Source organism: Scardinius erythrophthalmus, assembly GCF_964197995.2.
Source record: "Scardinius erythrophthalmus genome assembly, chromosome: 5".
Lineage (NCBI taxonomy): Eukaryota > Metazoa > Chordata > Actinopteri > Cypriniformes > Leuciscidae > Scardinius > Scardinius erythrophthalmus.
In genome coordinates, this window is record NC_138225.1 from 37,452,553 (window position 1) to 37,474,557 (window position 22,005).

The 22,005-nt window shown below is 36.9% G+C and overlaps 4 protein-coding genes across 15 annotated transcripts in view; 1 reads left to right on the forward strand and 3 right to left on the reverse strand.

Moving 5' to 3' along the window:
• Positions 1-5,454, forward strand: part of brd3b (bromodomain containing 3b) — an 18,536-nt gene extending 13,082 nt beyond the window's left edge. For 8 of the 12 annotated variants that reach the window (XM_081365914.1, XM_081365909.1, XM_081365907.1 and 5 more), the window contains one exon: positions 2,950-5,454. In XM_081365914.1, the coding sequence (XP_081222040.1) occupies positions 2,950-3,071 (122 nt within the window). In that variant the 3' untranslated portion in view covers positions 3,072-5,454. The remainder of the gene's footprint in view (positions 1-2,949) is intronic. The other 4 variants (XM_081365916.1, XM_081365910.1, XM_081365912.1 and 1 more) reach the window with 1 other exon arrangement.
• Positions 5,455-6,257: 803 nt separating this feature from the next.
• Positions 6,258-6,512, reverse strand: brd3os (BRD3 opposite strand; the record flags this gene model as incomplete). Its single annotated transcript, XM_081365929.1, has 1 exon — positions 6,258-6,512. The coding sequence occupies one exon, from the start codon at positions 6,510-6,512 to the stop codon at positions 6,258-6,260; it is 255 nt and encodes an 84-aa protein (XP_081222055.1).
• An 879-nt stretch (positions 6,513-7,391) lies between these two features.
• edf1 (endothelial differentiation-related factor 1) lies at positions 7,392-11,840 on the reverse strand. The gene is made up of 5 exons (XM_081365928.1): positions 11,446-11,840; positions 11,069-11,120; positions 10,825-10,985; positions 9,350-9,443; positions 7,392-7,703 (listed from the first exon to the last, which is right to left on the reverse strand). Exons 1-5 carry the CDS (start codon positions 11,518-11,520, stop codon positions 7,642-7,644), a joined length of 444 nt encoding a protein of 147 aa, XP_081222054.1. The 5' UTR covers positions 11,521-11,840; the 3' UTR covers positions 7,392-7,641.
• A 6,821-nt stretch (positions 11,841-18,661) lies between these two features.
• On the reverse strand, positions 18,662-21,971 carry plpp7a (phospholipid phosphatase 7a (inactive)). The gene is made up of 2 exons (XM_081365924.1): positions 21,390-21,971; positions 18,662-19,873 (listed from the first exon to the last, which is right to left on the reverse strand). The coding sequence occupies exons 1-2, from the start codon at positions 21,859-21,861 to the stop codon at positions 19,485-19,487; spliced, it is 861 nt and encodes a 286-aa protein (XP_081222050.1). The 5' UTR covers positions 21,862-21,971; the 3' UTR covers positions 18,662-19,484.
• Between the last annotated feature and the right edge of the window lie 34 nt (positions 21,972-22,005).

The window sequence follows — 22,005 nt, forward strand, 5'->3', positions numbered from 1 at the left end:
ACCTTCATATGTAATGCTATTCACACACTGAAAAGGGTTTGCAGGGCTCAACAACAAGGATGGACTGCTGGCCCGTTTTGAACCAATTGACGGGACTGTCTATTGCCCTACTGGGCCGGTGCTATCTTTCTATTTCTTCTGTGAAATTTCTAGCGAATTCTGCTGGTAACTAACGTAAATGTAACGTTTTGAGCATATTGTATACAAGCTGTTTTAATGATGTCTTTCCGCAGTTGAAACACTTACTGAGAATTGACATTATACATTTCAGTCGTACTATATCTTTCAACATACCTTCTGATGTTCATTCATGTTTATTTAGTGCTATAACTAGTGATAAAGAAAGAGGAAGAGATTATTAGTTCATTTGCGCTTGATCCGTCATGCTTCTTAAACGGATGCGGCTACAGTGAGTGATCTGTCCTTTATTCTTTGAATTTCATGATAAAATCAACAAAATTTGAAATTTGAGACTCGTTTCATATTAACAGTAAAGAAACGCAACGCTTATTTAGCGATTATTGGATGGCAGGTGCTCTACAAATCTATTGTGGAGTTTTGTTCATCAACAGAAAGAAGATTGAAAGATCAATTTTGAGATTTAAGAATCCATATCAGTATCGATTAAAATCGAGAAATCTATATTGTCAACCCAGCCCTAGAGTCCTCACAGCTGACATGTTTAACTTTTAATAAACTTTCAAAATGCACCATTGGAAAAGCACTAATTAAACATCATTTTGTCTTTGATTTCAACCCTTCAAAACCATTTCGGCCCTAAACTTTTCGGTAGGCGAAATTTTTGTGCATCTATAGTTTTTGACTTTTAATATTCTTGGTAGATTCAGTAACATTGTGTTTGTTTGTTTTTTGACCCACAAATGCCATAATTTTCCTTTCTTGGAACTCCTGTCTGGTTATAATAACTTTTTATAAACACAGTTTAAATTTTGAAATTTTGAGGTCAGTAAGAATTTGTTTTATTAATTTTGTTCAGCAAGGGTGGATTAAACTGATCAACAGTGACAATAAAGACATTTACTTGTTACAATTATTAATTTATTTATTTATTTGTTCTTTTGAACTTTCTATTCATGAAAAAAATGATTGAGGTTTCCAAAAAATATTATCTGTTTTCAACATTGATAATAAGAAAATAAGAAGTCTTGAGCATATTAGAATGATTTCTGAAAGATCATGTGACACTGAAGACTGGAGTAATGATGCTGAAAATTCAGCTTTGCCATCACAGGAATAAATTACATTTTAAAATACAGTAGTCAACATTTGAAGTGGATCAAAACCTTTCTTCAAAGTTATACATGAATTTTGAACAATACCCGTTCTTGTCTTAGAACAACTTTGATGAAAGTTTATATACTACTGTATATTAAAATAGAAAACTCTTATTTTAAAGTATAGCTAAATTTCACTTTTACTGTTTTACTGTATTTTTGATTAATGCAGCCTTGGTGAACATAAAATACTTTCAAAAACATAAAAAAAATCTTACTGTCCCCCAAACACTCACTATCTATATATATAGACTGTAGTTTTTAAAGATAGTTTTTGTACTTTATTAAAAATACAGACATACATATAAAATTATAAATTAATTAAAATTAACTTCTCATTTTTGTGTTAGTGCCAGTAAAAGTCTTGACAGGGAAATTAGAAATCCTGATCTACTGACAGAAAAAAAAAATCCTTGCTGTTGAGCCCTGGTTTGGACAAAGAGCAAAACATGGTTAAACCTGCTTAGAGAATCTAATAACTGATGAATATGGTTGTGTATGTGCTGCAACTAACTGACTTCACTTGATATCAGCTGCTTTGGCGGGCACGCAATATATTCTGTCCTTTCGAGATCAGATCTTTGCTTTCTTTGTGCATGTCTCTGCTTTATCGTAATACACAGCTGCAGGTGTGGGTAAGGGCGTGCGAGAAAACTATATAGGGTCTTAAAGGGATAGTTCACCCAAAAATGAAAATTACCCCATGATTTACTCACCCTCAAGCCGTCCTAGGTGGATATGACATTCTTCTTTCAGACGAATACAATCGGAGTTATATAAAAAAAAAAGTCCTGGCTCTTCCAAGCTTTATAATGGCAGTGAATGGCCAGTTTCTGTTTTGAAGTCCATCAAAGTGCATCCATCCATGATAAAAGTGCTCCACACTGCTCTGGGGGGTTAAAAAAGACCTTCTGAAGTGAAGTGAAGCGATGCGTTCGTGTAAGAAAAATATCCACATTTAAAACTTTATCGACTAAAATAACTAGCAGACGGCCGTACGCATCGATTTACCGCGAAAGAGTAACCCTTGACCTGACGCACAACATAATGATGAACGCGGAAGCGCAGAGGATCGAGCAAAACAAAACACCAGTCACGAATTAGAAGTCTAAAACGACAATTTTTGAAGAGAAATGTCGGAGGAGCTTGAGTTTGTGGCCCAGCCCTGTTTGTTTGATCCGCGAGAGGCGTCTAAACACGCTACTCCTACGTCATACATCGTCAAGCGTTACTCTTGCCGTCTGCCGAAAGCTAGTTATTTTAGTCGATAAAGTTTAAAATGTGGATATTTTTCTTACACAAACGCATCGCTAACACTTCAGAAGGACTTTATTAACCCCCCAGAGCAGTGTGGAGCACTTTTATCATGGATGGATGCACTTTTATGGACTTCAAAACCAAAACCGGCCATTCACTGCCATTCTAAAGTTTGGAAGAGCCAGGACATTTTTTTATATAACTCCGATTGTATTCGTCTGAAAGAAGAATGTCATATACACCTAGGATGGCTTGAGAGTGAGTAAATCATGGGGTAATTTTCATTTTTGGGTGAACTATCCCTTTAAAGGAAATGAATTGTCTAAAATATGTTCATTCAGTGTTTGTTTTTCTCACACATATTGAACATGCAATCACTTTTCTTCCCTGTTCCCAGCAGAGAAGGCGGGGTCAGCGCAGGGGGGCGGGCCATCTCGGCTGAGTGGCAGCAGCAGTTCTTCGGATTCGGGAAGCAGCAGCTCCAGCGGCTCCAGCTCCGAGAGCAGTGACTCAGACTGAACTCCAATTCGACACGTCGCATACTTCAACCTCCTCTATTTTCTAATGAGTAGTGTGTGTTGTCATGATAGTATCTCTCTGAAGGCCCATTTTATAAAGAGCTAGATGCTTTGCAGATGGCAGAGGATATTTTAAAAAAATAGTTTGTAGGATGCTCTTGGCTCAGACAAAGAGGAGAGTTGGAATAGTTCAAGCAGTTTTAAGGTTCTCGCTGGCCCTCAAAGGGAAATGCCTGGTATCACCAGAGGAAAAAAAAGACAAAAAAAAAAGATATTTTTTTGAAAATATGTCAGTTGTGGAGGTGAAACGGTTGTGCGTGTCCGTTTTTTTTTTTTTTTTTTTTTTAGGTTGCTGCTCATTAGATCCATACTGAAAACGTGCGTTAGTGGAAAAACTGACAAATGCCTGGCTGCATTTTACTGATCGAGTAGCTACACAATGTCTCAAAATCTGAAGGAAAATTTTATTTTATCGGCTCTCTCACTCTGGTGTGGTTCTGTCATGTTGGCGTGACATTTCAACTCATTCCGCATTTATTTTACTGACTATGATAATGCTCTTCATTGTTAACATTTTTAAGAGACTATTTATTTTTTTTATCCAAAAGGCACAAAGTTATGCGTGTTTTCGACATTCGGTCTTTACAGAAATGTTTCCAGTTGACCAGAATTTGGCTCAACATAACTCACTAGAACTCTAGACAGCATCCCGCAACTCTGGTGTCAGTATCATTATTAAACCTTTGTTTTCAGAGGCTTCGCAGTTACTTTGGCAATTTCAACACTGTACATTTTCTCTTCGGGTGCTCTCAGCTCAGTATTTGATGTAGAATTATGTGTCTGAATTTTTTGTTTGTTTGTTTGTTTTTAATCTATATCATACACTCATTTGTTTGTTTGTTTTATATTTGGATTGTCTTCTGTACTTTTTTTTATACTATTGATATGTAGGTGCTCTGAGTATCTCTTATCCTACTTTCTATCTGATATGCCTCATCTTTACCAAGTCCACTCATAGGACAATCAAAGTTGTGATGAAGTTCAGTATATTTGAAATTGAGGTAATGGCAAAATGCATTCAGATGTTAAAAATCACCCACCCACAAGGCTGCAGATTGGAATGAATCAGCCTCTCTGAAACTCTGAAACCAAGTGAATTCTAGCTCTCTTGGACAAGTAGACACTTAGAGGAGACTTAGACTTGACGGGTTATCTTTGAGAAGACTTCAAGCAGCAGTGCTAGGTTTAATTTCAGAAGGATGTGTGTTTGACAATAGTTATTATTAGTTGAAAGTATTACAACTAATGTATGTTCTCAATTTTAATAACTTTATTATTTTACCTTTTGTTTTCTCAAATGGTGTATTGAATGCTTTCAATGGTACCTAGACACTTCTTGCCATGTATCCAGAATAGTTTGGAAATGGACCATGACTGATAATCTTTATAAAAGAAAATATGAATGTATTAGAGGTTATTTTCTCATTTTCTTTTTGTGGCTGCAGTAATGCCACTCATTCACTGGGTCTGTGGCATTGACAATGATTCATTTCATTTAACAGCCTTGAATTGAACTCTGAACCCCTTAAAATCATTGGATGTGCTCTTTTTGCCTTAAGTTTAGTTGGCACACTAAAATAAAGTAAAATGGGTCCGATATAACCGATTAAGTTGAAGCCAATATGTATAGTGTTTTTTTTTTTGTTTTGTTTTTTTATCATCAGCATCAAAAAATTGTGATGTAAAGTGACTTCCTGGGTTTTCTTCTCATGTAGGATGCTTTTAATTATGTTTTGATTTTATTCATTATACCACTGTAATGCATTACATGTTCCTTGTGACTATAACCTACCTTGTCTCTAAAATAATTTCTGTTACAGCTCCTCTTCCTCAATTCCTCCAGCAGAGCCCAGTAAATACAACTGGGGTTCATGTTAATGAAAATGATGCAGACAGAGATATAAAGATACATAGGATATATAATTACAGATATAAATGTATATTCACTACTTATTCGTCAACTCTGTCTTGGGTCTAAGTATTTTAGTTCTTTTTTTATGAGAGAAAGAGAGAACATTTGTGTATTGCATGCCAATTTACAGTATATTTCTTACATTTTTTGAGCAGTTTATAACATGTAAATGTCATTCTTTCGAGTGAAATTTTAAAATTGGTAGCGCTGCATATGTTAAGTTCAGCAAGTGAAAGCAAGTTGACAAGTATGTTTTGGCACAGACTTACCATGGTAATATCTGATGTATAAGCTAATCGGAGATTTGGACACTGAGCCCCTCGTTTTTTGTAAATAAATCACAAAAACCCATAGGAGTGTCTTTTTACTATCTAGATATATTTATTTGAGCGCACTTAATGTTTTTTTTAGAAGACATTAAAATGCAATAGTAAGATTAGAGTAGGATACTGTTTAGCAGCGTAATGAGGTTAAGTTGTCCAGCAAATGTACCAGCAAATCAAGATATTGATTTCACATTAGCATTTTTTGGGAAGCATCAAAGCTTCATAAAAGCATGATATAATACAGGTAAAGCTAGAATATTTGGTACATATAGGCCTGGTTTCACTGACAGGGTTTGGCATTAGTTTAATTAGGACATAATATTACCCAGATTCACAAAGCTTAAACACAGACTCAAAATGCATGTTTGAGCTGTTTTAACTGAAAGCAACTTGTTCTGACTTCTGACATATCTTAAAATGTCTTTGCCATTGTTTTGTCTCAAGATGCACACCAGTAATGTTTATAAAAGTTACTTAAAAGTCCTAATTGAACTAAGAACTAATCCTGGCTTAATCTAAGCCCTGTCTGTGAAATCAGGCCAAAGTATATTTTACAAACATGCCTTAGAAAAAAACATTACTGGTGTGCAGTTTGTTAAATTTAGATATCCAACGAGATAAAATACATGTGGTCCCTTTTCTGGGAATAACCTGGGATTAAATTGTTTAAATTGAGATTTGGTACTCGTTCGTCTTTAACTATGAGCAGACAATGTTCCTCATACTGCTGTTGCACTTTAAAAATGGTAAAATACTGATGCTGTGTTCATGAAGCACGGTGTAGTCTTGCACACCAGATTGTCTGAATAATGACGTGGACAAATTACAGTATTTTTGACTGGACAGGAACACTCAAATGTGTGTTGTAGTCACAACAAGAATCACACCATCACATAACAGCACAAATCCGTGACTGTCCAGTGCTTCCAGAGTCTTTCAGTCTTGTTTTGTCCTGGACCACAACTGCCTGGTTGCCATACTGGCTGTACCACGAGCTCTGACTGCGGCTCAGGTAATTGGTCGGAGGCGCTTTTTCCAGATCCAGCTGTTGCTGTTGCCAAATCAGCAGAGACGTGTCCCTGAACCGGAGCCGAGCGTAGCCCTCCGACATCGCCTTCTCGGCTAAAGGATAGCGCTCCGTCATTGCGAGGAACGATGAAGTGCGGGAAGACGTCTTGGTAAATCTCTCACGAAGAAGGTGATCATCTCAAGTCAAGGGTCGTTCTGGTTTTGATCACGCCGTTAAAAAAATGCTCCGACGTTCCGTAGCGGAAAGTTTGATGTAGGGAGAAAAGCCACTTGTCTTCACCAGTTGCGCATGATCGAAATGACACTTAAGCGATGCTAATCCCCTCTGCATTTTCTTGACTTATGCAGTTAGCAGTGATAATAATAGGTGAGTTATATTACAAAGTAGCTTCATGAATGGTCTTCGGTAGTACTATTCAGATTTGTTCAACATTTCACAGCTTCTTGTGTAGTAATTCGAGGGAGAGAGAAAAAAAACAGCTGACAACGCCAGCGGCTGCCTGTGGCAACAACGTCCGCTTGAATGCGAGTCCGACTTGCAACCATGAGATGTTTCATGGTTCCGAGTGCAGGTTCATTGAGAGGCTGCTCACTGCAGAGCCATGTGTGGAGCGAAAGGTCCAGCTCCCCCTCTCTAGATGTAATTTGGACGTGATGAGTGGAGCTAGAAGGTCCAACCACAACCGGCCTAACCCTACCTATAGCACTATCCCGCCTCCACCCATTAGATCCACAGAGGTGGAGCTGGACTAAGTCAAGCTAAACCCAAGACATCCAGAGAGGTGGAGCTGGACGTCATTTGGCTAACGAACACCACTTGGGTTAATTTACAAAGTACAAGCTAATTTTTTATATTATAAACAACCAAGTATTTAACATTAAACTGGGCATTTTAACAAATCAAATTCCCAATACTCTAAAATAATAAGTTTCATGAATTCCATCACCTGAAAAAAAGAATGCAGCATCAGTTAGAAGACAACTTAGTCAGACATAGAAATATGTTTTTATTTCAAAGCAGTGAGCAAGCTTAAAAAAAAAAAAAAAAAAAAAAATCAAAGTCTTCATCATCTGACATAAAACGTTAGATAACAAGCCTTTTGTGTAGGTGTCAATATGAGCATGTATAGTCCACCAATTTAATTGAGAAATTATGAAGTGATGCAGCAATTAATAAAGACTGACTGAAAAGATCTACTACTGGGACGTTTCAGTAGATGGTGGATCTTTCGAGGATTTTGTACTCATTTCTTCTTAGGGCCGGCATCAAGAGGCTGCCCAATTTCCTTTCCACGCAACTTAAGACCTAAAAGTGAAAGAGTGAATATGTTAAAAATGAGGAAAACAATCAACAAAAGAGTTAAACAAGTTCTCCTTTAGAAAATTGTAACTTTTAAAAATAAATGCTGTAATTACTTTTTTTTGCACTAAAATTATTGCTAGTTCTTTTGGCAAATGTTTAAAATGATCTACAGTACTGTTTAAAAGTTTGGGGTCAGTATTTTTTATTTTTTTTTGTAAGAGGAAGAGGAGTTTCTTGAGCACCAAATCAGTGTTTTAAAATGATTTCTAAAGGATCATGTGACACTGAAGTCTGGAATAAAGGCTACTAGAAATTCAGCTTTGCCATCAAAGGAATAAATTACATCGTTAAATATAAAACAGTTGTAATTTCACAATATTACAGCTTTTACTGTATTTTGATCAAATAAATGCAGCCTTGGTGAACATAAGAGACTTATTTTAAAAACATTTAACAAAAACTTTAACAAAATAGGGCTGCCCCCAACTAAAGATTTTTCAAAACGACTAGTGGTCGCTCATTTAAGCCAACAGTCGACTAAATCGCACGTTTATGATATTAATTTAAATACTTAAATATATACTGGGTGATGGCATAAAAAAATGGTTCGAGTTTCAGTGCTGAGAAAGAATATTACTAGTATATATAATATTACATGTAAAAATGCTAACATTGTTCTACATTACAGAGAAATACCAAATCATAATATTGAGTTTTTTTTAAATAGGCCTATAAACTAAGCACTCAAGCGCACACTTAAGCTTGCTGCAGTGCACCTGCAAAAGTAATGATTTTGAATGTCAGGAAAGGAGACTGTCTGAACCTTTTAATAACGTATCAATAAACTAGTGTTTTCTGAGTCAGTGTCGGCTGCAAAGATCTTTTTGACGATGCGGATCTTCAAATAATCAGAATTTATTTGAATTGGTTCATTTAAAAGTAACTTAAATATATCTATATAGACATATTTCTCATGTCTGTGAGGCAAGTATACGGTGAGTTTCGGTCCATTTTTGTGATACGCTCCAGTAGCGAAGACCGGGATGGCGGAAAGCGCATCCTGTTTGTATTCTTTATTTTTTATTAAAGAATGTCACCAAAGTATTTTAAGTTATGTCCGCTGTTATTAGGAAAATTAAATGCAAGCCCATAGTTAGGTCGAAGAATTGATAAGGTGAACAGTTGGCTTTACCCGCGACATACTGTAATTACCACATGGACCGGCCATGTTATGTTCTTGTCCATCACTGACTGAGGGACTTCGCCACTTCCTCTGGATATTTCCTTCTGCAACTAACCGACTAGTTAAAATTTGGTTGACTAAACCTCTTCTCGTAGATTATTAGGGGGCAGCCCTATTTATATATAAAAAAAAAAAAAAAAAAAACATTCTAATTGATTGGTCTTCCCATTGTCAGACACTTTAATTAGCAGAATATATTACAAGTCATAAATATACAAATATGGCACCTACAGTGTCACTGGTATTTAAAAAGTATAAAAGTCAGAGTCAATGAAACCATGATGCAAGCATTTTTTTATTTTGCTGAATTATACATGCACAAATAAATGTCATATTTTAATGAATAAACCATAGCAAGGCAGCAAATAAGCTATTGTGTGGTAATGATAAAATGACAAAATCCTACCAATGGCTCGCTCAATCTTCCCCATGACTTGGTTATTGGGGATGGCCTTTCCACATTCATACTCTGCGATGATCTGTGGCTTCTCATTAATTTTCTGCAAGAAACACAATTATAAATTTAAGTTGCATGAAACCAAGAAGTATTTCTTCCATATGGTGACATCTCAATGAAACAGCTTCTCGAACAAGAAAAAAGTGGGGTGGGGCTTGGTTTTGTCCATCTGGAATTGATTTGGACATTAGATTGTGTTGGTTCGGCATTTCTGTGATCTCATGTGAGTGACAGGCTGTCCTGCCCTCCCATCAGTAAACACATCATCAGAGAAGAGTTGTCGAAAAAAAAGACCCTAAAAAAAAACAATGTACACCGATAAATCGTTTATAATAAAAACTGCAATATTCCATTTAAAAAGTCAATTTTGAATTCATAGTGACTTTAAAGATGAATCATACAGTAAGTTAGGTTTTTTGAGATGTGAATGTACAGGCTGCACATCACTGAAAACACTAAACGTACTGTATGTTTTTTTGAGCATTATTTTAGAGCAATTTCATACTTTCGGTTTTAAAAGCAAAGTCACAGATTCTGACGTCAAGGTGTAAATCCGGCAAGATCCGGAGTGGTCATTGGCTGCCGGGGCTCCAGTAGGGGCTGGACAAACAAAGTGACGTCATCCGTTTCTGAGCATTTTCTCTGCATTTATTCATGACAAAGAGCTCATTCAATCCAATCACTGCACTGTAGTAAGCATAAGATATAATTGAGACCGTATCACTTCTGTCGCGTTTGTCTTCCCTTATTGCTTAGAGACATGGGTCGTAAGTGCTTGTTTCCAATGTGCGACAACACAAAAGTTTTGTTTGCATTTATGAAGCTCGTATATTTAAGTTCAGTAATTTCACTTAAATGGCAATTAATAGGTAATTTTCATTGCCATTTAAGTGAAATTACTGAACTTAAATAAATGAGCTTCATAAAAATGATCATTCTAGAAGAAAATTTCAGATGGCACTTAGAGGCTTTTGCATCTGAACTCTTCATATTTTTTATATTTATGTATGCAAATATGGACACTAAACACGAATGAATGATGATTATTATTCTGATAGACAGAAGACACTAATGTAACTTGTCCTTATTTTTTTGTTAAACTGACGTGTGACAGTACGTAGTGAAAATATTGTTAAATCTTTTAAATGTTCTTCTGTGTTTCATAGGATGACATTTTCAAAACACATCAAGGTACCCTCAACTCTGTGTTTTTCCCCCTCTGCTCATATTTTAATATTCATTTGTCTGTATAATGTGTGTGTTGTAGGTCTGTGTTTTTTTGGTTGTTGTTGTCTCACCACACTCCCACCTTTTCCACAGCTTTACACACCCATATATTGAGACTTTTTCAGCTCGGAAGTGCAAATGCCCAGGCAAAAACAGAGGGGAGGGGTTCACGACACTTTAAATGGGCAAATACTCACAGTAGCCAGATCTTTCTGGGTGAGGCCCTTGTTCTGGCGGCCCAGCTGGATCACTTTCCCCACTTCAAGAGGTACTCTCTGGTGGCTGAGCTCCTCTGTCTCTCTGTCCAGCTTAGCTGTGTTCTTGGTTATAACATGCTGTTTATTTTGCCCAGCAGCCCCTTGAAAAAAAAAAAATAGATTATTCATTGAATCCCATTGGGAATATAAATGTATTATATACAATAGGTTTATATGCTCTTACATTTCTTAGAAGTTTCGACTTCCTCTCCCTTCCTCTGAGCAGTAATTATAGCCTGAAACAAAAGCACTATTAGTGTTATGTAAACCGAAACTACATTGCATATCTTTGAGCTGCTGTTGTTTTTATGACAATTATTATGGCGTCCATCACGTTTTGCACACTGGCTAATCCAACAAGAAATAACACGATAGTATTTCTGTTGCGTTTGTTGTCAGACCGATATTTTAAGCTTTAGGACATACTGTGCGCAATATTTGAAACGAAACATTTGAAAGTAGGTCACAGCAACATTGTCTTTGTCAAAACGTGAACTAATAACGTCAGCAAACTAACGTTATGTAGCATACGGATGTGAGATAACGTACTGCTAACGTTACCTGCTTAGACTTTGACTGCGCAGCCGATCCCTTCTTCCTCAAAACGGTCACTGTATCCCAATCACTCTCTGCCATGTTGTCGAGAATTATTTGCAGAAGTATTTGATGATAGGCAACAACAGGGCGTTGAAGTTGTCGAGCACGTCTCTGCAGCTCTTTATGCTAGTGAACTAAACCGGATATACGTCACTATATGAGATATGTCAACAAGTCCCTTTAACGTGTATCGTTGTTTTGTTTTTTTACAGTCGTGTATCATTTTGCTAGCATGTGTATTATAAAAAGGGGTAGAGAGTAAGTTTTGAATTGTAAGTTTAAGCAATTGAATATTAATCTATGTCTTATATTTCACAAACCGAGTGTATTATGGATGATCAAAGCTTTTAATTTGCCCTGCATGCCATCTGACGCAACAACATAATAATGTAATAGCAAGTTCCCCCCCCCCCCCCCCCCTCATTACAAATTATATTAGCAGCATAACAATTTCGATTGGAATATTTACTTACTTATTTACTTAAATAGTATATTTTGCTTCAATGGAAGCAAGAACTTCTGATTTTTATTTATTTATTTATTTTACACAAGATCCATGATCAAAAAACATGGTCAATGTCACCAAATTCTTTTTTCTATTAAGTATTTTTATTTTACTTTTAAAACTTGCTGTTTATTTCCAGGTTGTAATATTTTCTTTGTCTACTAATATTTGTATGCTTAGTCAATGCTTTTATCTTTCTATCTTTTAATGTAAAGATAAACTGATTCAGCAATTATAATTAATTATAAATTAGTTGGTTCAGACAAATTTTACATTCTGATAAAGGTCTAATACATTTTTATAATAATTATTATAAGACTTGAGAAATTAGATAAATGCCAGGCAGTCTACTTGAGGAACGACCATTCCCTGAGAGGACAAAGGACCTTTCTGGAAATTAACATTTGAACTCTCTCTTGTGAAACTAGCACCATCATTCAAGACGCAAATCTCACCTAAGCGATCCTTATCTACATTTCTTCCCCTCTTCCCCATCCCTCATGCTGAGATCACCCAAATTCACCCAAGAATCTATAATGTGAATAATTATCATACAGTATTACATGTTTGGTATCGTTTGAAATGTCTCAGTGCAACTGGTACAAAGGTCTCATTCCCAAAGAAGTAAAACAAAAGGTAATACAGTTTTTAAGAGTTTACAGATAACTGGCACACAGAGGAGGGTGGGTCTCTAGACAAATGGTCTCCTACTCCCAAAAGGTGCCAACTCTGAATGTAAATTCCCATTGTTAGCAGATGTTTCCATGTGAAAGAAGTTTCTGTCTATATATAATGAAATGCAACTAGAGGATCAGCCCGTGATGCGAAGTGTAAGCAATACACTTTGCATCATGTATTTTATAATGTCAAAGGATTGAATCTTCTCTCTTTATTCCAGAGCATTTGATGTTTTGTATCTATTATCTTTGAACTGATTATGAAATTGACATGATACATTTACCTGACATAATAAATTGTAAACATTTGATTTTATTCTAATCGACTCGGACATTATTTTCAGTAAAGAGTTTCAAAATAATAGTCAAACATTCGCACATTTAATGATGCACAGATATCATTAAAACCTTTTCATTTATGGAGTCAGATGAAATTACGAGAAAATACATATGAGAAAATGCATTTCATTTAGTCAGATTACTTTGCCACGAGGAAAGACCTTCACCCGCTGACCGGATGCCTTCATTGGGCCGATTGAGCGCGGGCTTACATTATATTCATACTTGTCAATTTATTACTCAGAGTTTACACCAAGTGGGAGGGTTTAATTCTGGCCCTTGCCCTCTCTGTAAATACTAAGTGACAATAAAGCCTAATAATACAATAAATAAAAGCATTTCTGCTGTATTAATTAATGGAGTTGTTGAATCTCTATCAGTTAATAATAAAGTCAATTTATTTATTTATTCATTTATTTACTTACACACACACACACACCTGAAACCTGAATACACACCACAATATAAGGAATACACAGTATTTGCATCCTCATAATGTAGGTCAAACCAGTGCGTGCGCACACACACACACACACACACACACACACAATGGCACTGGCACTGGCAAATCTGTAGGGGCACATGAAAAGGGCCATGAAATGGAACGTTTGCAAAGAAGAGTGCGAAAAAAATATCTAGCCTGTGTCAAGATGTGCCACTAGTGTCACGTTTATGCATGGACGCTTATGAAATACATGAAATGTGTGTTCCCTTTGGTTCCTGTGTTCCCTCTCTGTTTAGTTCCTGTTTCTTCGTTTCGGATCATGTCATTTGTTTCTATGTTTACTGATTACATTACTCACCTGTGTCTTGTTTATTTGCCAGTTTGGTCAGCCCTCTAGTTCATTTGTGTTTTGTCTGTTCTTGCGGCATTATAGGGTGCTTCTCAATACTCAAATATATGATTCCTTGTTTCCTCGCTCCTCTGTCCTCCAGCCCACGGGAACTGATGAAAGAAAGCCATCTTGAAGGACATCTCAATCCTCTAAATGCACCGTGAGGAGGTGAGGAACTTGGAGTGAGGAAGCTTCCAGAGGAGCTATGAGCGAGGATGCACAGGTGTATCCAATGCGGAAGTCTTTCTTGTCGAAAAACCTGACGCATGTAGCCTATTAATTCTCCTCCCCTTTCACATCTGTCACAATCATTTTAATTTACGCCTTACCTTTGCAGTTTAAATAAACCATACATCTCACAAATGTCAACAGGGCATCTTGCTTTATTATTATTATTTATTAATCACTTAAATAACCAAACTTCAACAACATGGCAGATCCTTTGAGCGCAGCTCATGACGATTTAAAGTGCTCGGGTGATCAAGAATTTTCCAAAAAGCTTTCCTTCGATTCCTCCATCCTCATTTACTTTACTTGCAGTCTTCAACGCATCCTAAGGAGGGTGGAGCTGAGACTCGAGGAAAGGAAACAAGAATGCTCAAATTAGAAATGAGAAGCACCGTAAGTGTGGGTTTCTCTTCCCTATGTGATTTACCTGTGCTTATGGGAGCATGCCTATGTTCCCACAGCCCTATGTTCCCACAAATGGCTACTCCTGACCCCACCCCTAAACCTACATTTTAGGGGTGGGGTAACTGGGGTTTTGACAAATCGTAAAAAAAAAAAAAAAATTCTTAGAAATTTGGGAACATAGGGCCATGGGAACATAGGGCTGTGGGAACATAGGGCTGACCCCGTGCTGGGAAGAGTTTTGTTTCATTTTCTTTTAATAAAAGTATTGCTGCAACTACCCTCTCTTCGCCTCCTTGTTAATCACGCTACCACGACAGATAAGACTCCAACTCAAACAAACTGAGTGCTGTAATAATATCAAAGGGTGCTTTATCAAGTATTAGGCTAGTTTGTTATTCAGTTTTTTTTCCTCTTTGAAATGTGTAATTTTGGTTTTCAGTGATATTGCAAAAAAAAATGTTTGTTTTTTTGGATTAAATGTGCAAAAGTTCTGATTGCAAATGTAATTTTTATTTCATTTCTATATCACAAAAAAAACAGCTGTTTTAACATGGGTGTGAAGTATTTTAATATCCACACACTGTAAATATTGTCTGTACCTCCTTTTTCTTTTTGTAATCAGTTGTTCATGTGTTATAAGGTGTTTAAGCTGTTTTGTGTAACTGTTTTTGTAATCTTAAAGAACAATAGTATTTTTGTTTGACAGAATTTGACTTTAATACCTTTAAACCGTACAAAGAATTTAACTTAATCTGCAATGGAATTTTGCTAAAAAAAAAAAAAATTTGAGAAACGAGTTGTTTCATCTTCCGTTATAGTTATACTTTTATTACACTTCATGTGAATTTTCCATAGTGAAAGAAATGTAATATAAAATCAAATCTGTCCATATGAGCAGTATTTACATGTATGTAGGTCACAGGAGCAGTGGGGTTCTTATAGTCAGTAGCAAGAACATGGACTCAGAGACTGACCCCTGCTGGTATTTATAGACTGCTGAGTCAGGGTCATGCACTGGCAGATCACTGCTATAAGCAAAGTGGGTGGGGAGACTGACAAAAACAGCTGCTGAGATATCAAGCAACCATTTCAATATACATTTTATATCTTTGATCTCTTTTGTCGAACATTAATGTAGAACAAGCAGTCCAAACATAGGCGGTGTTTTATGTTTCTGCCAGTGAAATACATACAATAGCTACATTACTAACATATGCAGAGCGTGTGTTATCTTAGCAAGGCTTAGTCTTCCCCTGGTCACGGACTTGAGACTGCTGGTCTAGGATCAGTTTTCTGCATAATAATAGCAAGTGACCAAAATGGCCAAGCACCCATGGAATTGTGTGTATTTACGATCCGCTGGGACCTGATGTGAGATCCACCAATCAGAGAGGTCCCCGAATCTCAATTGTTTTTTTGATTGTATAAAATGAATTCAGAATATCCCGTGTTTTTCCGTGGGTGCTTGGCTGTTTCCATTTGTCTGCAGATGTTTACTTATCATAACAGCTTTTAAGATAATCTTAAGATTGTATAGGCCTAATCTTATTTTACAAAGTGCTTTGAGACATGAGGTAATTTAACACCATCTCTTGTGATGCTGAATCTGCTCTGGCTGTGCACATTCATGTGTTTTGGAGGAGGCGTGGCTTTTAAGACGCTCTGAAGGGAGGGTGGGATCTGATGCTTTCAAAGATAGCTTGCGATTGGGAGCTGCTCCGAAATTGCCTACCCTACCTTTAAGCATCTTGACTTTTTTTCTTTTTTGATTATTCATGCAAAAATATGCAGAGATAAATGCAGGGCTACCTAATGATATGATAACAAATGTATGATTTTATTTGGGCAATCTGTCCCTTTAAATATGGAGTATGATGCCATTTTGTTTTCTTATTTTTCCCAAATAAAATCATGCATTTGTTACTACTTCTATTATTGATTGATATCAGGATGTAAAAAGTATGGAAGCTTGTTTCCGCCACTGAATAATAAATAAATAATAATAATTGCAACTTTTTATCTCACAATTCCGACTTTTTTTCTCACAATTGCGATATATCAAGTCGGAATTGTGACTTTTTTTCTCAGAATTGCAAGATATGAAGTCAGAATTGCAAGATATGAAGTCAGAATTGTGAGAAATAAAGTCGCAATTCTGAGATATAAAGTCGCAATTGCGGGATATAAAGTCACAATTCTGAGAAATAAAGTCGCAATTGCGAGATATAAAGTCGCAATTCTGAGAAATAAAGTCGCAATTGGGAGATATAAAGTCAGAATTGCACAATATAAAGTCACAATTGCGTGTTATAAAGTCAGAATTGTGAGATATACACTATTCTGTGGTAAAAAAAAAAGTGTCTTTTTTTTCCTTAGAATTGGACTTTATATCTCACAGTTGTGAGTTTATATCTCACAATTCTAAGAAAAGATGTCAGAATTGCGAGATATAAACTCGCAATTGCGTGTTATAAAGTCAGAATTGCGTGATATAAAGTCGCAATTGCGAGAAAAAAAGTCAGAATTCTGACTTTATAACACGCAATTCTGACTTTATATCTCGCAATTCTGACTTTATAAAATGCAACTGCGACTTTATTTCACGCAATTCTGACTTTATATCTCGCAATTCTGAGAAATAAAGTCAGAATTGCCAGATGTAAACTCGCAATTTTGAGATAAAAAGTCGCAATATGTAACAGCCGGAGTGTAGCGGAGCATTACCAGTTGACGCCACACGGTGGTGCCTCCTTTTTGTTTTGTCACTGGGTATCACCTTTAACCCTCACTCGACTTCCTTGACTCGAGTAATGTGGACGCTGGTGAAGGCTATAGGTCACGAACATTTCTGTCCGGTTATTATTTTTGCTGAAGGTATTGTTTATATGCCGTGAGACCTGGCTTGTATGGTCTGTATCTGAGAAATAAATATGCAGTGTGGAAATCCCTCCACTTCGTCCCTTGCCTTGCTACTTTATTTCATGCCGGAGCTATGCTAATAGCCTCGTGGCTCAGCTTCCCTCCAACTCCACGTTACAACTATCTTTTAAAATGTTTTATTCTGTGGCGGAAACAAGCTTCCATAAAAAAAGAGTTTCAACCAGAATAACAAAAACATGTCAAAATCAAAATCAGAATAAAAGAAATTGCCTACCCTACCTTTAAAAGGGTGGTTATGATTTCACTTTTCTTACTTTAGTTAGTGTGTAATGTTGCTGTTTGAGCCAAAACAATATCTGCAAAGTTACGACGCTCAAAGTTCAAAGCAAAAGGAGATATTTTCTGTTACAGAAATTGCTTTTTAAGGACTACAACAAACGGCTGGTAGGGACTACACAAGCTTCCTCCCGGGTTAGTGACATCACAAACCCTAAAATTTACATAAACCCCGCCCCCGGGAACACCCAAGCAGTGTTGAGAAGAGGAAGAGTTGCTGTAGTACAGCACATTTGTGAGTCTGCTCATGTTGCATCCATCTTTTCACATTTATTGCAATACTGTGCGTTACACAAATGCAATAGCATATCACTCTGTAGGCATCTTACAACAGCTCCCACACTAGCGATTTATAGATTATCAAGACAGAATATGCTAATCAATGACTTGAAGATAGTTAACTCCACATCAGCTACATAAATTCATCAACTAACCATTCAGAAATGTCCAGTTGCATTCTACATGTTGTCACTTCTTGAATCTCTCCATCATTGTCTGACTTTGGTTTGAACATAAAAGGCAGAACAGTTTCTGACATTTTAGTGTGTGCCTGCAAGCTAATAACACACAAGCTCTTGAAGCTCCACCCTCTTTGCTGGGAGCAGCAGCTCATTTGCATTTAAAGGGACACACACAAAACGCTCACCCTCAAAAAGGGGCAATTTTAACATGCTATAAAAAATTATCTGTGGGGTATTTTGAGTTAGAACTTCACATACACACTCTGGGGATATCAGAGACTTATTTTACATCTTGTAAATATGGGCATTATACTACCCCTTTAATGAGATCACTCACTTGCATTCACACATATACACAGTAACCTATATACCTATAACATATTATATGACCAATAAATACTGTTGATAAAGGAAGATGATAAAATAAGTACAACTTGTTTGATTTATGTATCACTTATGTTTTTAATCAATCTGTACAGCACTAAAAGACTTTGGATTTACAACAATCAGGTATCAAATTCTTTGAAGGGATTCTTTTATTGGGTTAGGGTTAGGGTATGGTAGGCCCATACACATATAACACTGCAGTGAAAATCATATAAAATGGCACATCTGGGACTTGCAGCGATTGAAAACATACATGAAAACATCAATTTCATATAAACAACATTGCGAATTTTGGTAAAAGTGAAAAATGTGCTTGTTCATGTAATGTTCAGTAATTTCAATCATATAAATGTGATGCATTCAGAGTATCGTGAAATGTCAGGACAACTGAATTTAAACTCCAGACAACCAAAACAGTCCAAAAAGTCTAAAATTATCCATGATGTAAAACAGTCCATGGTGGTTTCATTTACAACATTTCTCAAATACATTGAAAGTATTCAGAAAATCACATACAATTCCAAGAAAATAGAAATCTGAAATGACACATTATGCTGCTTGATAAAGTCCCTGAGCAAATGTTTCGCTCACTTACTGTGATCAATAAAATCCGTTAGCCAACTGATATAAATCACACATAGTGCTTTGGCCTTTAATCAACGTTGACAGTAAAAAAAAATAATAATTAAAAAAAAACTTGCATCAACATCCTTTCTCTTAAAGCGAAAGGGAACTGTGCACCTGATGCGTTTCTCCAAACTTTATATTGCTTTGGCAGAAATGGTACAAGAAATGGTCAAATCAAGCTAATAGATGTGTGTTGCTTAGGGTAAGATATTTTTAGTACATGTTTCAGTCATGCACTTTTCAGTATAGGTGGAAGTCACTTAACCTGAAAAAAAAGAGAAAAAAAAGAAAACATGCAGCAGCTTTTGAAATCCCGCAATGATCAGTAGAGGGGGCTCCAGTTGAAAGTTCCTATGGATATTAGAGTCTGGCAAGTGTTGGAAGACAGCCACACCATCTCCACTAAACTGTAATGAAGGAATCCCAAGGCAAAGCCACATCCAACATCTGTCAGATGGTGGCGACCCAGAAACACACGGGATGTGCCAGCTAGGAAGGCCCATAACACAAGCAAAATACGCAGAGGAACTGCAAGCACCAAGTGTGCTAACAGGAATTTAGATACCATGGCTGCTCGGCTTGCATGTGCTGCTGGGAAAGAATAAATATCCATGGCCAGATAGTCGAGGAAACTGGGTGCCATTTCCCAAGGCCCTTTACGCTTCACCAACTTCTGCATTCCTGCTACAGTCATCACATCCAGAAAGAGAGCTGTAAAGCAATGATGTTAAATGTACGTTATTAAAGCAATATCAGACTCACAAGAATGTTTTTGGCTATATATTAGCATGGGTGTGATTTGGCCACAAGAAATCATACTCATCATGATATACAGCCATAACACACTCTTGCGAGTATGAAATTGCTTTTATAAAACAGTTCAAAGGACATGCATGTAAAATAAGTAAGGAAAAACCAATGGGGTTTCCAAAGCCCCTCTTGTGTGTGGAACTACTTTCTAACACCTCAGATCCAAATCTCTTATTGCTAGTTCAAAAGATGTTTCCAATGTGTCTCCAGTACTAATTCGAAAACATCATGTTAGAACTAGCAAAGACGGCTTAAGCCAAGTAGCTTTCTGTTGGCCAACGCAACAAATCTGAGAAATCTTGAACCTGTTGCAAAGTCAGCGTGGGTAAATATTTCACACTCCGGCTAAATTCCAGATCGCATGGATTCTTATTGAAATGATGTGATTTCACCCATGGAAATTTGCTGAACATCATACAGATGTGACCGCATCTTAACACTGTGGTACACTGGGGATGTCAATGGAGGAGAGGCTTATATATGATGAATAAACTGGAGGCTGGGCCATGGAGGCTGACATCTCCACATAATAATAATAACATCTCAGGCAAAATTGATGATTAAAGCTGTGTTATGCTAATCAAGTTTGAAATCAGGATCGCCAAGAAGACTGCTAAAATAAAGATTTACAGTGAACTGACTAACTTTACACTATATTCATGAGTTTCTTGGAGCTTTACAGTTTTGGTCATTGTTTACTTTCATTGTATGAACCTACAGTGCTGAAATATTTTACTTAAAATCTTCATATGTGTTCCGCAGAACAAATAAAGTCATACACATCTGGGATGGCATGAGGGTGAAATAAATGATGACAGAATATTCATTTTAGGGTTTTGGAACCCAGCATAAAATAAAAGGAGTAGTAAAAATAATAAATTATAGCATTGAAATGAAAAGCTTTTCTTTATGCCAGCGTGCAATAGTCACATCAGTCAGAACACATTTTCTTGTATTCCCTTATCCACTGACCTACAAACCCAACAGCATCACTAAAACCCCTCCGTGTGAGCACAATGTGGTTTCAAATTCATTCTAAAATCAAATGCACTTAATACGATTCTCAATAATACATAATTATTATGAATGTAATTTTAAAACGCGAAATCGATCACATTTAAATATCTTTCAGACAGAGTTTAAAAAATACAAATAAATGTAACATTACATACACTGGAATTATCCAAAAAAATAATTTAATAAGAATATCAACTAATTTACTCTTTCTGTAAGACATTCGACAAGAAGGTCTGCGGCTGGTTTAGAGGAAGACATTTCTCAATCCCAGTAGCATGTGTTTGACCAAAATAGTAGCCTAATATGTTTATAGCCACCCACATTTTTAGACTGTGACACATCCGGACGTTCTTCAGAGCGTCAGTATTTTACTCCTTATCAGAAAAGCGTTACAACTCACCTAGCAGCAAATTGACCAATACCTCTTGACCTGCCAACGTGTTGCTTCTTGTAAGACACAAAATTGTACCGAAGATCCACGGGATGCCATGGCCAGTGAGCGCGAGCAGCTTGACCATAGAGCGCACGCTTCCCCACGACGATGTGGGGTGCGCGCACACGCCGAGCCGCTTAGACATACAAATATCAATGGCCAAAAGAGAGTTCATAGCGATGCCTTTGAATGAGGGGTTAAGCTGCATGCAGTCTTCTTCTGGTAATTCCTTCTTTTCTTTATTGTTCTCGGGCGACTCGTTCTGCGCATTTTCGCCTGGCTGGTGTTGATTTTGCTGCTGTCTCTGCGACGGCCTCCGCGCAGTGCCGCGAGCTTCCGCGCCACTGCTCTTTAAAGGCTGATTTAGAGACATAAACTCGGGTCTGTTCAGCACATTGTTTCGCTCCCTCGCCCTGGATCGAGTCTGGTTTACAGGCATCTTGATTTTCCACTGTCCTCCCAGCCTTAAATATGTTTTACTGTCCTGTTCTTTACACTGAGAGACAGTGAACGGTCTACCATGTCCATATCCCAGATCATGTCTTGCTCTGTTCCTAAGAGTTGCGACTTCTATTCCAGTTAT